Genomic DNA, 15,548 nt, shown 5'->3' with positions numbered 1-15,548 from the left:
TAAGTTAAACTTTATTAAAATAAATAAATGGATATATTCATAAAATACTTAGATATAAAATAAGAGTTAGCTATATATAAGTAAAAAGCAATAAAATAGAAACTTTCTGGGCAAGATGTCCCTTAATCAGTTATTCAATGTACTGAGTATATATATATATATATATATGCATAGGGTAAAATTACAGAACATGATTGTAAATGACTTCTGTCCCAGGGAAAATAATGGAACTTAGTGGTTAAAGAAGTAATGAAGGATCATCTTGACCGGGATGCAGTTATATGGCAACTGCAGCATGGATTTGTTAAGGAGACATCTTGTTTGACCATTGTGATTAGCCACTATGACATAGTTAAAAGGAACTGGGTGCTCACATCTGGTGAGTATGGGCTTGGCACACCCAGGGTCCTGAGCTGGATATCATCATTCTTCCCTTTCTTGGTGATTCCCTTCTACTTTTGACTCTCTCTCTCTCTCTCTCTCAGGGCTACTCGGGAACTTTTTTTTTTCCCTGGTGCAGCATAAGCCTCAGGCTTCCTTGCATCATATGGATAATAATAATAATAATAATAATAAAAATTACAAATAAAATTTCTAATGAATCCTGATAATCTAAATCATCCTTTTGGGATCCTAACACAGTCCCCCATCAGATAATAACAGAAACAAATATATTAGCACCACAGCGATGAAGCCCAGAACAGAAGACGTATTGGGTCTGTCACCTAGATTCCCAACAATGCATCCTACTGCTGAAAAGCCAAAATAGAAAAACATCTGTATCTAGAAGAGCTGGCAGACTCCCTGCACTCTGGGGACATCCTCATCAAAATGAAATGTGAAAAACATTCAGTACAGTTATTCAAAAACTACTTATATTTAGGGAATATAAATCACACCACAACCCCACAAGACAATCAGTTCATCTCGTGGCATGATTACTGAATGAGATCATATTGAAGTGTCTGAAAAGGAAGTCTCTTCTGAGCTAAAATCACAAGGAGTGACAGCCTGCAAATGAATATTCATTTGTAAGGATGGTAATTTAGTCCCCAATAGAAATCTCATCATTACTTTCAACACACTAACATCTACTTCAATCACAGCTGAGTACTTACACTGCCTGGTAAGACCATATATACCTAACCGACTAAGGCATTTTAAGTGCCAGAAATACAGACACTCACCAAGTCTGTTGTTGTGCCCTTGCATGTGCTTAATGTGTATCACAGTGGGTTCATCTTCAAAACCAGCATGTATTAACTGCTGTGGACAGAACCCTGCATATTCTTGAACATGTCAGAGGTGGAAGGAAGGGAAAAAAGGCATACAGAGCTGGAGATATCATACCAAGAGGCAGGAAAAGCAGTGAAACCTATAAATAGCAACAACTTCATATGCTCCAGAGGTTGTAGTGTTCAACCAGAACACAAACTGAAATGACTATTCCACCCAGAGAATCATTTACTCCAATCACTCATGTTATTTATTAAGCCTGCAAAAATCCACATATAAACTAATCAACTGCCACTGCTATATTATTTCATACTTCAACCCCACACACAAAACACTGAAGTAATGTGGGGAGGGATGAATGCCACGTTGAAGGAGGCACTGGACAATTCATTCTTTGAACTGTTTGTGGACAAGAAATAGACACAGGACAGTATCCATACTTCCTCAAAAAAGAAAAATCCAAAACAGAGAATAAGCCCACATCACTTCAAAAACCATCTGACAGACTCACATGAACCCAAATAAAGACCAAAATCGTACATTTGAATTGCTGTGCATTCTGGCAGAATGTTGATGACAAAGGCTTGTGCTGTAGGCACAAGCCAGTTTTCCTTTGTTTGCATACGTATAATAATATAGCAGTGGCAGTTGATTAGTTAATATGTGGGTTTTTGCAGGTTTAAAGAGAAGAATGTGCGATGAACCTACTCATGATGGTTTTGCCATCCTTATGAATAGCCATACCCCTTTACAGGTAATTCCTCTTGCTAACGCCATAGTGGCAGTTGCCATTTGCTTCTTTGTAGGATTCCTCCTAACAGTCTATTCTGTCTGTCTGCTACCTGGTATTAACATCTCCCAAGCAAACCTTGATATAGCCCCATTGAGCAACTGTCTCTTTGGACATGCAGGCACTAATGAGAGGGCACATACTTGAAAACAACGAACTCTCCCTCCTAGAGGGAAAGAGCACCATTTTTCACAAGCACTACCATACATTTTCTGCCGTTGGTCTTTCCATTTGCTCTCCCTTTGTTTACATGGGAGTCAAAAGACAATTCCTATGGAAATTATCAATGCCTTGTGATATTTATCTTGACTAAATATCACAATATTACAGTGAAAGCTTGATAAGTGCAATCCTTCAAACAGCTGGTACAGTTTGACATCATATTAATCAGCCTGGAGTCTATTGGTGATACACTAATTACATTACAGAGGATATCCATGCATCAGCAACTTAGACCATGTTGAACCAATGAGTGTTACGTTGCACAAGTGTGTGTGTTCACAGGCTGATTTGCATGTCTTGTAGGCATTTAAAAAAAAATGGCATAACCTGGAGTTGGGATCATTTCTGTGTATCCCAATCTTCTGGATTGTTTGGGATTAAGGGAAACAATCTAGCTGATATTGCTGTCAAATTAACAGTCACCTGGATGACAATTACTTGCCTTTTTTCCATATGCAGACTACAGGTAAGTAGTACCTAACACACTGTGCTTCCAGTGGTAAAATGTTGCAGCCCATTCTGTGCAGGACCTGAAGCAAAATTCTTACTTGGATACTTTTTGCATAGGACTCATTCATCTCACTTTTTTCTGCTGAGGGATGATGACCTTCCTATGTGCAAGAACTGTAAAACTATTATAACCATTTGTTAATGATTTTTATTTTTACTTGACATAGTATGTATAGCCTAAGCTGTCAATGTTCCATTAAACACTAAACCCATCAACCAACCAATTGAATAGTGTTCTCAGACTTTTCTTCAAAATTAAGATAACTAATTAATGCATGTCATACGCTACTGGATAATTTTTGCAAAATCATTTTCAAAATTCCACGTGGATGAAAGCTGACTAGAGTGGACCATGCCAACTTATACGAATTGCTATCACAGCACTATAAATAAACAAATACAATTAAAAGAATAAACAAATTGCTAAAATATAGTGGTAAACAAATCTAACTTAACCCAATCTTTTTCCATAACAAATTCTCCCTACCTGAATCTGATATACTCTGCATATATCTTGTCACTGGCTGTTTGGTGCCTACCTACCAACAGAAGAGACTACAAGTAGAGCCAAAACCATGGTCTGGGTAATGGCATACACTTTGCTTTCTATTTGGAGTTGTGCAATACCGAAGTAACTTGTGAAGTATCTTCACAGTATGAGATGGATGCACCAAGTAGCATAGCATAGCATACCTAGTTTGCCTGTTGCTATGTGCATAGTGAGAAAAGTATAATTGCTTAACATATTAAAAGTTAATCTTTATTATAAAATTCAGATATGTAAACATACTTGTCAAAATATGAGATTGTCAAGTTAGTATTCACAATGTGTTGTTTCTATATAGGCTAAACATGAACAGAACCACCTAATTTTGGCTAAGGATATATCATTAAATTTGATTTTGGTGGGTGGGGGGATTATTTTATCAGTAATGTAAACTTGATTAAAAATTAAAAGAAAATTCTCAGTCAGCTGGATTGTCAGAAAAGTTGCAGGTATGATCTTATGCTCTGCCAAGGATCAGCAGTTTTTTGTCTTTCTGTTCACTCACTGCATGGGATGGTAAATGGCTCTATCTACTAACTTTTCAGCATTACCAGAGTTTTTCAAGATTCTGTTGTTTTCAACCACTCTATTTCTCCATTTATTAATGGACCTTCTTCCATTGACTGCGAATTCTATCCATAGTTTTTCTGATGATGATACCTTTCATTCAGTCTTCATTCCACCTTAGATGTATATAATTTCAGTTATTTAGAAAAATCCTCATCTGCACAAAGTTATAAATTCTTATATATCCATTGCCATTTCTTTAAATTCTGAACTAGTATAAGTTCCCCAGAATCCTTAAACCCAGTCCTGTTCTATTTCTTGAAAATAGGCGCCTCCGTAGCCAGGTGGGAAGGAGCAGCAGTGCGCAGCACACGCTTCTTGATTAGCCCGGGGTTCGAGCCCGTCACCACCAAATACGGAGGATGCGGAAAGGTCAGGGACTGACCACCGCATATCCCGGAGCAATATGGCCTTAGTTGCTAATGCTCCTAAAAACCAAACAACAACAACTTCTTGAAAATAAGAGCCTGCTGCTCTCATGCCCATCTTCAACACACCTTTACTGGAGATAATTCTGATGGTTGTTAGCATAAGCACATAACAAATATTTATTTCTGTGCATCAAAAAACTATTTCTTTCTCTCTTGCAGCCAGCTGCTGACTGTATAAATCAGCCCTCCCAACATATATTGTGAATCTGGAAAAGGGCCCACAAAAAACCCCTAGAACTCACCTAATAATTCACCCCACTTCACACTGCAGTTCATTTTCTGCTGTATGTCTTCTCTACAGATATTTCTATGGACACTATTCTTCAAACATGACAAACTAACTTCACTTTTTCCTTATTTATCTATTCTACTCTTTGGAACAATATTTCTTTTGTATGTCCTGATTATTATGTTCTACTGAAATTGAAGGCTACTATAAACAAGAAGTTTCTGCTTCTTAATTATTAGTCCACACATTGTAATGGAATGCATGGGTTGTGGTTCCTGAAAATAAAATAAGCATTCTGGACTAAAAGTTTACTTTGGGGTTGGTTTCAGTCTATGCATCTGTACACATGCAGTTATGTTTTGTGAAAAAATGAAAACACAATATGCAAAACTAAAAAAGCATCTATTATAGGTATTTTGTGTATTTGCTTTTATTTACTGTAAATGGCTCAACAGGTAGTCATTATATTAAGAAATAGTCCCCCCCCCATTTATATTTTATGTATATGCCATGTTTTTATTAAGATTGTTTGCCCAATTTGTTACAATTTTCTTAGGGAGAAAAAGATTGGCAGAAATATGAAGTAGCACGGAAGTTAAAAAACCATGCTGAAAGAATTCGTAGAGATTATATGGTAGATTGGAAATCAAAAGAGATGAAAGTGCGTCAAAGAGCAGTAGCATTATATTTTATTGATAAGGTAAGAATATTTTTTGTAAGTATATTTAGAAGATTTAAAACTGCCCTGTACTTCTGATTTATAAACTCCTCCTCCATAGAGCCAGACAAACCCATGGAAGTGCTATAATTTTATCACCAATAACTAATCAAATATTACTTTTTTTTTCCCTTTTTATCTGCTACTCTGCTTATAAATCACCATGACTACTTGGGGACCACTCTACAATTACTAATAATTTCTTATATATGTATAATTTCAGTTATTTAGAATTGACATAAAGGTTTGACTAGAGTAAAGTAAACCCTAGATTTAACAGTCACCTGGACTAATAGGGGAGAAGGGGTGTCTGTTAATGCCAAAAGTCCATTAAATTGAAAAAAGAGCTATCAACACTATTTGAAAGAAAAATGTTGCAATTTGGCCTTTGATTTATGGATATCAGAAAAAGTCTGTTTTTTTATGCCATAAATTTCAAACACAGAAACACTCTGTATACAACCTGACTGCACAATAGCTTGAGGCATACTGAGACCGAAACAAAGCGAGTCAGTAGACCTGCAGTTTAGTCTCCCGAGTCACGTTCAGCTCACTTCCTGCTCTTATCTGTAATCTGGGAAAACAGCTATTTGAACACATTTTCAGAAAGAATAAAAAACAATTTCGTGAATTTGATCATAAAAATAAAAGTAGGTGATTATCGAAACAATAATGGAAATAGGTAATTATTATTAATTTTTAATTAATAATAACACTGAAGTTTTGTATAACTTAAAAAAAATAATATGGTAGAGATTAATATGTACATTACTGTATTATTGTTTGTCCAGTCCATTAAATCCGAAATCTGTAATATCGTGGTCTATTAAATCAAGGGTTTACTGTACTTGCATCTTGATTTATTTATTATTTATTTATTTTTTATTACACAGTTCTTGTTTAATTGGTTTAATTGTAGTAATGACAATATATTAATATCATTAACTGTGTATTGTACACTAAATTTTTTTATTATATATCATTGAGAGGGTATTGTAAGATGATTGGTACAATATTTAATGAACATAGCCAGTAATTGTAATTAATGGCTTCTGTAAGTTATCTTACAGAAGTCATTTGTATGATGACACTGTTTTGGAATAAATTATGAATGTTCTCATTTAAAATAATTTGCAGTGCCTTTTTTCATTTACCGATTTGAACAATTTTCCTTTGAAAATTGAAGAATTTGACTTGAAGAATTCAAGTAGCCTATGAGCTCTACATGTCTGCTTTTTACTTTAGAGAAAGTCATATATCATTTGCAAGTACAACAATACCCCGCATAGCACTGATAATTGGTACCAAAACTGTTCCATGTTATGTGAAACCGTGCTGATCGAGGTATAATTATGATGGATTTTAATTGAATGCATACCAGAGAAACAGTCTATAAACAAATTATATTAAATCTATAAACAATTTGCAAAATTATAATAAATCTATAAACGATTTGCACTTGATAGCCAATTAAAAGATTTGAAATAAAAAATATTGCAAAAATTTTATTAATGAAAAGGTAACGTCATGGGAGATGAGAAACCAGCTTTATTGTTTATTTAGGTATTTCAATAATAATGTCTGGTGAAGTCGTGTTTTTTTTTTTTTTTTTTTTTTCCTTTGGGTACAAGTCTTTGTAGCATTAAATCCCATCTTGTAAAATTTGCCATATCTTGATGCTAATTCAACATTCAGATCTCCATTCATAATTGCCATGTAAGTGAGGTATTGCTGTAATCTCTTTCTTGTGGGAACAATGTGATACTATTTGACAATGATTGTAGCTGTGTTTATTCATAAATCAACTTAGAGGGAACCACTTTACATCATAAACAGAGTAGAGTTCTCTACTCTTAGACTAGTGTTATTTCACTGAACAGAAGATTTTTAAAATACAGTCTTCTGTATTTTGATCAAAAGAAAATATCTGTAGTAAATATCTACTTGTGACTGCATTATAATGCAGCTGTGAATAAATAATTCTCTGACATTTCAAAAAATGGACTGGAATGATGTTATAAAAACAGTGTACATACTTGCCACTTCTTCTGATTTTTGGTCATTTGTGTTTTCAGATATACATGTGATATTCTGTTATTATTGTTTATTTGCCGACCAGGCTAGCCGGGTGGGTAAAGTGCCTGCCTGGCAACCCAAAGGTCGCGGGTTCGAATCCCGCCTCGGGCTTGGATCAAAGTACTGCAAAAACCTTGGGAGGTGCATTATGGCCACAGAAGCCGATGCGCCAACAACTACAAAAAAAAAAAAAAAAAAAAAAAATTGTTTATTTTTTTTTTAGTTAAAGACATGCACTGAATTAAGAATATGTGCTTAAAAGCTTGTGCAGCTGAAGATAAAAGAGAAAAGGATTTTTTTTTTTTAGGACTATATCATAAATTCTTTAGTAAACTGCCAAATGAAGGAACTAAAGGCATCACTGAAAATGAGTAAGTGGTTGATACAAAAAGAACAGGAGAGCATAGGAGGGGGGGGGATATGCTTCTTATTCAAAGTGAATTAATTGAGAGCAGTTAGACGTACCAGTGCAATCAACACTACATAGATTAGAATCTGTATGGTGTGAATTGTCTTTTAATGTAAAGTTTGATGGTTTTGTATTCTACAGGTATAACAGTTGTGTGGAATATGATAAAAATATCTGGTTGGATAACTATAATGGACAAGCAAGAATGAATGGCTTATTATGAATGACTTTAACTTATCCCTTGTTGACTGGAATTTGTAGTCAAGCAAAGTGATTCTAAATGGCAGTAATCAAAGTGATTTCCAGTTCTATCCCATTGTTGTTTTTCATAATTTCTTTTAAAAAAAAAACCATCATATAAAAAAAATTATCTTGCTCTCAATGACAGCATTAAGAGCTGATTCTGCAGGGAACAATATAGTCTTCTTCTGAACAACCTGAAATTATGTGTGATGCCTTCAAAAAATATGTCTATCATTTAGTGTTAATAGTGATCCTGTTAGTATGGTAGGCCTAAAAACTGGACTAGAAAGGTTTATTGAAAGAGAAAGTTGATCACTTGGTGGTAATAGGCTGTCCTTGTCATTTGATTAATTTGTGCTCAAAAAGGGCAACATGCCTTCTTCTGAAAGTGGATGAATGATTGAACATATACTAATATTTAGAATGAAAGCCCAGGGAAAAGGCAGATTTAAACAACTTCAACTGATGCATGCCACTAAAGTAAAAAAACATTATGAAGCATTAAGAAAGATTAAAAGTGGTGAGAAAAGCATATGAGCACTTTTCGGAGTTATCAAATTGAGAATTACAACATGCAATCATTAGTGTCACTGACTCATTTTCTATTCCAATTCATGATCCAGAAGTTTTGAGAGAAGAAAAGGTAATGAACTCAAGATAAAGAACTGCTGGTTAACAGACTTCTGATGAAAGCAATTTTAAACTAGCCAAGCAAGCAGATAATTCTAGGAATATTATTCTCGCTTGTGTAGAAAGGCTGTTTGTTTCTTCTGGCTTGAATAAAGTAATTGCTTGTTTCTTTTAAACGTTATGCCAGTGTTTTAAATTTTGAACAACACTCTTCAATCCAGCTTGCCTCACGTTGAAATCTTTCACTTCCATTTTGGAAGTTAATTACCATAGCAGACTAAACCAGAAGAATGATTTGATTCTGATTTAGTTATAGGCATTTCTTCTGCCAATTTCTTGGAGAGTCCAAAAGAAAAAGAAGATTCTGTTCTTTTGGTCAGTGAGGAAGTATTGTTCCATGATGCAAAAGTTCCCATTAAAAAATGTTCTTATACATTCTGAAGTAGCACAAATTTGTTTTTTGTGGAAAGGTTCCCATAATAGCATTTAAACAATTGCAACTGATGTATGCCACTGTGAAATAATATGAACCAGATGCTATTATGAAAGAATAAAAAATTAATGTATAGTGGTCCTTGGTTGTAAAACTGAAAAATGCACAAGGATGCTTGAAATATAACATATTATCCTAAGTCATGCTAGACATTTTAACATTTCCTCATAGCAGTTCTGAATAAGAGAATATGAAAATATTCAGTCAGGTTAAAAAAAATAAAAATTGACTTGAGAACTCTTTCTGCTAAAATTTTTTGAAATGCTCTTGAAAGCCAGATTTGAACAGCACTGCTATCTATACAGGGTGTCTCAAAAATATTGGTACAAACATTTAGGGGCGGTAGGTAACATCTAAAGGAATGTGAATCGCTTAGGAACCCATAACCAGAAACATCACCATAAGTCGGTACATGGCACTGTTCATCAGTTCACGGGAGGGAAAATTTCTGATTTACTCATTCAAGCAGCAGGCGCTGCACAAAGAGCATGCATCGATATATGAATTGTGAGCTGGCAGACATGCACCTAGTGTATGGATTAGCAGAGGACCCACGCTGTGTGTGCCCCCATGCAGCACAACATCGCTTCGCGGTTATTGTTTTGGGCAGGTATGGTCGGTGACTGCTTAGTCGGCCCATACCTGTTACCATCCCGCATGAACTCCGCTAAATATCGGATCTTTCTTGAACAAGTTCTACCAGGGTTACTTGACGATGTTCCTGCAAATGTGAGACGCAACATTTGGTTTCAACATGACGGGGCGCCTGCCCATTATGGAAGGTGTGTTCGTGACCATTTGAACAGGCGTTTTGGGCGTCGATGGATTGGCCGTGGTGGACCCGTTGCCTGGCCCCCACACTCACCTGATTTATCGAGCCTTGATTTCTTTCTGTGGGGGGCCCTCAAATCTATAGTGTATAAATCGCCTGTGGAGACGGAAATGGATCTCATGGCGAGACTTGTCTGCACTGCTGCTACTGTCAAAGAAACTCCAGGTGTGTTCGACCATGTCCGCCAATCCATGCTGCGTCGGTGTCACGCATGTATCGCGTCTCATGGTGGAAACTTTGAGCATCTGTTGAACATGATGAAATGCATCCATCTCGTACTCCATTGTTAATATTATGTCAAATAAATGTTTGCCACTAATTACTGTCTTGTGTCATTTCTGCTTCTTGTGCCTCTGCTACTATTTTCCGTGACGTTTCCAGTTATGGGTTCCTATGCAATTCACATTCCTTTAGATGTTACCTACCTCCCCTAAACGTTTACTAATATTTTTGAGACACCCTGTATATAAAAGAATATTTTGCTTTTTCACATGCACACTTTTTGCTTTCTGCAAGGCGGAGCTAAGTACTGTTGTGTCATACTACAACAGTGATTGACAGGTCTATCTCAAAGACGCTTTTACAAACCCTTAATTTTTTACAGTCTTTAAATTTTTTCATATATAAAAGAATTTAATTTTTAGAATTTTTAGTTTTTAATTTTTCAGGTGTAGAATCCTTGACAGATGTAGAATTCTACATCTGTCAAAGCAACGATTCAATTTTTTCAAAAGTTTCTTCAGCTATTAGGAATGTTAATAATGGCAGTAATAGAAAAGAGAAAGATTGGCTGAAGATCGGATCAGAAAGGCTGAGAAGAAAAGAAAAGATCTTGATTATGAAACAGCACTTAATCCTGATATCGAAAACAAATCAATTATTGAAAAAAATATGAAAATAATTAGTTAAAGCTTCACAAGAAAGGAAAGGTACAAACGACTACTTTTATATGACAAGAGTACATGTAGTAGAAATAAGGAAGAAATGTTTGGTTTGTGAACACAGGTGACAGAGCTGGATCGAAAGCATACATTCCACAGATTCATGTGTATTCAAATGAAGGGGAATATAACTTAATTTTTCAACAAACACAGTTTCCTGTGAAATTGACTTTTAGTATGACAATAAACAAAAGTCAATGTCAAACATCATCTAAGGTTGGTGTTGACTTAACATCACCATGTTTTTCGCATGGACAGTTGAAGGCAGCTAAAAATCTCTTTGTATTAATGAAAAACGAATCAAAAATGCTGAAGAATGGGGTGGAGGGTTTGCCCTCCCCAAAATGTAAAATATAAAAATGTATAATTCAGGTTCATGTGACACAAGGCAGAAGGGATCAAAGCAACCTTCTGACTTATTGTTATAAACAGAAACTTTAGCCTAATATGAGTGAAGTCTGAAACAGTCTTTTTCTTAATGCAATCAAAATCAGTTGTCTAACAGAAAATTCTGACACAGGGAAAAATCCTAGGTAAGCTAATGCTTGAAAGTGTACTGTACTTGTCATATGTGTGTATATTTAATGTAAAATATATAAATTGTCAGTGAAATTTAATTTTTAGTTCAATGCATAATGAACTAAAAAAAATGCGTAGCTGTCAAAAATTGACAGCTATGCATTAGGATTGCCACTGAGCTCCCATAGTGATGACTATGGGAATCACTCCCATAGTCATCACTAGACTATGGGAGTGATTCCTTTAGACTGAAGAAGTGCAAATGTTTCACTCATTCATAATGGAGAGGCTAAATTGGAATTGATTAACTGTAGACCGGTGAGTTTGACTGCTGAACTGGCTAAGATAAGAATCGGTGATTAAGGATGCAATACAGAATACAGAACTATCTTAAAAAATATAGCCCTGATTGCTGGTTATGGCACAGGGGTTTTCATGTTTGTGAATACAATGAAGAGACTGAATCATAATAGAAAAATAACCCATAATGTTATGAATGAATGGAACAGGCATTTTGCATCAATATTTACTGGTGAAAAGCCATTCACAGCAAGAAGAAACCATGCAGGTGAAGCTGGGAAGTGTGAAATTAATGATGTTGAAATAAGAAAATATTATTTATTAGAAAACCTTTCAAGCCTAAAGGTGATAGAGGTGGTGGCAAGAGAGTGCACTGATTCATTAAGATTAATTATGTAGGTGACATCAGAAAAGAACTCTTTGAATTGGAGAAGTGCCAATGTATTGTCTAAAGGTATTGTCTATTGTCTAAGAACAAAGTTGGTAACTATCAACAATTCAGGCTAACTTCAGAGATAGAGAAAATCATGGAGACAGTTGATGGAGAATGCAATATAGGGTCATTTAAATAGAAATGGAATTCTGAAGAAAACAGTTCACTACACTGTTTTCCCTTTACAAAACTATTGTAAAGGGGTGATTACTATATTTTTAATTATATGGGCTCGAAGCTCAGTCAACTCAAATACACAGTGTTGTATTTGAGTTGACTGACCACTTGGCTTTTTCATGTTTAACCATGCTGATTATCTATTTTGACAGAATCGCTCATGAGCTGGATGTAGGAAATAATTTTGATATTATTTATTTAGATTTTAGCAAAACATTTGACTTGTTTCTGCACAACATGTTCCAGCTTATACAGTAACCTCGTGTGCAGAATGGGTCAAATGCTTTGCTAAAATCTAAATGAACAAAGTCAAAATTATTTCTTACATATCATTAATCACAATTCTGTAAGCAGATGCATGGCAGCAGATAGAGATTTGTGATTAATGGTTACTCAGATTGTACTAACATAAGAATTGGTCCCTCAACGATCAGTACTGAGATAACTGTTTCTAATTTTCTTAAAATGATATTTACAAAGGAATACAGGATGTTGTGTCAAAAGTTGTAGAGATTGGGAGATTAGTTATTAATAAGCATTATTATTATTATTAAGTTATTACTAAACCCTATATAAGTCATCTTCAGGGATGACTGGCTTATATAGGCTTTAGAGATGGTCAGAGAAGTAACCACTATGTTTTAATGCACAGACAGGTGGCAGAAGGTATGGAATCTTATCAATGAATTTCCTATAAAGATAGGGAGAAATCGTAATCCCACTATACAAGGAAATTATAAGACTGCATTTGGATTATTGTGACCAAGTATGAAGTACCTAATGACAACTCCTCAATATGGGCACCTATATGTGTTGAGGGGACCTAGCAGTGATGCTGCTGGTCCTACAGGTCCCAGGCTACCACCATAGGAATCCACCATGTTTGCTTGCACTGTGACCTGTGGAAACTCAGGAGAGAGAGAGAGAGAGAGAGAGAGAGAGAGAGAGAGAGAGAGAGAGATCTGGTAGTTGAGGGACTCAGTTTCAACACACTATTTTGGCTGTTGCTTTGACAAGACAGGTGGTCTTGGGATGGCTCGACCAGAATCAATCAGCCAGTGAGTTTGCCTGCAAGGGTCATCCATGTCAATGCCATATCTCTACCATCATGGTTCAAGGGACATGCTGCTGCTGCTGCTGCTGCTGCTGCTGCTGCTGCTGCTGCTGCTGCTGCTGCTGCTGCTGCTGGTGGTGGTGGTGGTGCAGGTATGGTGTCTAGGTAGCCCTGGCATTCCACTCCTGAGCTCATTTATTGCTTGCTCGGTAGTGGGAAGCATGGACACACACCGAACAAAGATATTATGAACCTTGATAATCGAAGCTCTTCTTCTGCGACCCCAACAGTCCCTACCAGAAAACTCAGTCATTGTCCCAGGTAGTCATTTCAGCAAGAGAAGGTGAACTAAAGAAATCGGATATAACACCTTGATATCTGATGATTCACTCTACTAGTAAGAAGCCTTTAGGAAAAATATTGCCTTCTTTATCCAGAAGGGTTTGGTGAGCTCTCCTAAATCAGTCTGTGGCTTCAATCAGGTGACATTCTCATAGAGACCAAAAGTGACAAACATTTAGAACAGTGAAATCTTCAATCATATAAAAAATATAAATAAATTTTCAGAATCTTCTCTTCATTCATTATTTACTTATTACAATGATTGAAGGGAAAGCGACCAACAGAAAGTGCAAGTGGTGGCAGTGCTAGGAAACAAAACAAAATTGATTTAGAAATGAAGATGAAAATGATTAAGAAGTATGAAGCAGGACAAAGTTTGTCATGTATTGCACGGCTATTAGGTCTCGCTGCTTCAACAGTGAATACTACTTTAAAGGACAGTGAACGTATAAAAGAACATGTTAAAGGATCAACACATTTAAGATCAACAGTGATCACAAAACAACATTCAGGTGCTATATCGAAGATGGAAAAAGCTATTAATAATATGGATGGAACATCAGATTCAGAAGCAAGTGCCTCAAATGGCCATTCAAGCAAAAGCAAGAAGTATTTATGAAGATATTAAGGATAAGTATGGTGAACCCCAAGCCAAGTTCTTGGCAAGCAACAGGTGGTTTAATAGGTTCAAGCATTGCCCCGGTTTTCATGCTAAAGTAAAATTTTTTGTAATTTTGTACACTTTTGAAATTTTTCCTGCGCATGAGGTAAAAAAAATTGAATAAATAATTCTATTTACATGTTCATCGAACATTTCTTTTTTACTTCAGTGAAATTCAGTGCACATAGTTGCAAGTGCTGCATAATCCTTTAAGGAAATTCCAACTTACGTAAAATTCAACTTGCATAGAGTTCCGTGGAACATAACCCTTACATAAGTCTGGGAGTGGCTGTACATATCACCTCTCATCAATCCTAGAGCATAATGGATGTTGATATTCAGGAGCCAACTGCAGTAATCAGTGCCCTTTGGGGAAACATTTTCTAACATCCCTGTTATATCTTGTTCTCAGGAGTTTTTGGTCCTGAAACAAAAGTGAAAAACAGCACTTAATTTCATATCAAAGGGCTATCACTATACAAGAGCTAAAAAGATCTATCCCTTACTAAGGCAAATGCTGTTGGACCAGATAACATTCATTATGAAATGATAATCACCTTTTTCAGTAATCTGTGGTTTACCTGCTCTATAATAGAATCTTTATTGAAGAGCAGTTTCTGGATGCCTAATGCAATACAACCATTCTTTCTTTTGCTAAACCAAGAAAGGCTTCTAAAATTCCTACCAACTGCCAACCTATCACTTTGACTAGCTATTTGTGCAAAATCCTGGAGAGAATGAACATTGCCAGAGTATATATGGTATTTAAAATTGAATGACCTCCTCTCCTCTCTTGCATGCAGTGCAACTTCTGAAGAAATGGGTCCACTCTGGACCATTTAATTAGACTGGAAACATCCATCCGGGATGCCTTCCTAAAACAAGAACATCTGGTGTCTGTGTTCTTTGATATTAGCATTAGTAGAGGCATATGATACAAGAAAGCAAGCTTATATAGCATCAGCAAAAAAAAAAAAAAAAAAAAAAATGTGGAAAAACATATGATGCTACTTGGAGATTTGGCATTTTAAAGACCTATATAGCCTCAGTTCAAGGTTATCACCCTGTTTTTATTGAAAAAACTTTTTATCCAATTGGTCTTTCCTAGTTCATGTAGGGTCCGCATGAATGATGTCCCTTTTGTCGAGAGGCAGGAATGCCTCAAGGATCAGTTTTAAGTGTTATGCT

General features: G+C 35.8%; 1 protein-coding gene across 2 annotated transcripts in view; it reads left to right on the top strand.

Moving 5' to 3' along the window:
• The window catches only part of LOC150080877 (DNA topoisomerase I, mitochondrial-like), a 551,188-nt gene that overhangs the window by 394,431 nt on the left and 141,209 nt on the right, over positions 1–15,548 (top strand). For both annotated transcript variants that reach the window (XM_090381550.1, XM_090381549.1), the window contains one exon: positions 5,089–5,232. In XM_090381550.1, the coding sequence (XP_090237676.1) occupies positions 5,089–5,232 (144 nt within the window). The remainder of the gene's footprint in view (positions 1–5,088; positions 5,233–15,548) is intronic.

This window comes from Mastigoproctus giganteus, chromosome 9 (assembly GCF_048544385.1).
Source record: "Mastigoproctus giganteus isolate SK-2022 chromosome 9, ASM4854438v1, whole genome shotgun sequence".
Taxonomy (NCBI): Eukaryota; Metazoa; Arthropoda; class Arachnida; order Uropygi; family Thelyphonidae; genus Mastigoproctus; species Mastigoproctus giganteus.
This window is presented reverse-complemented; position numbering and strand designations above follow the sequence as displayed.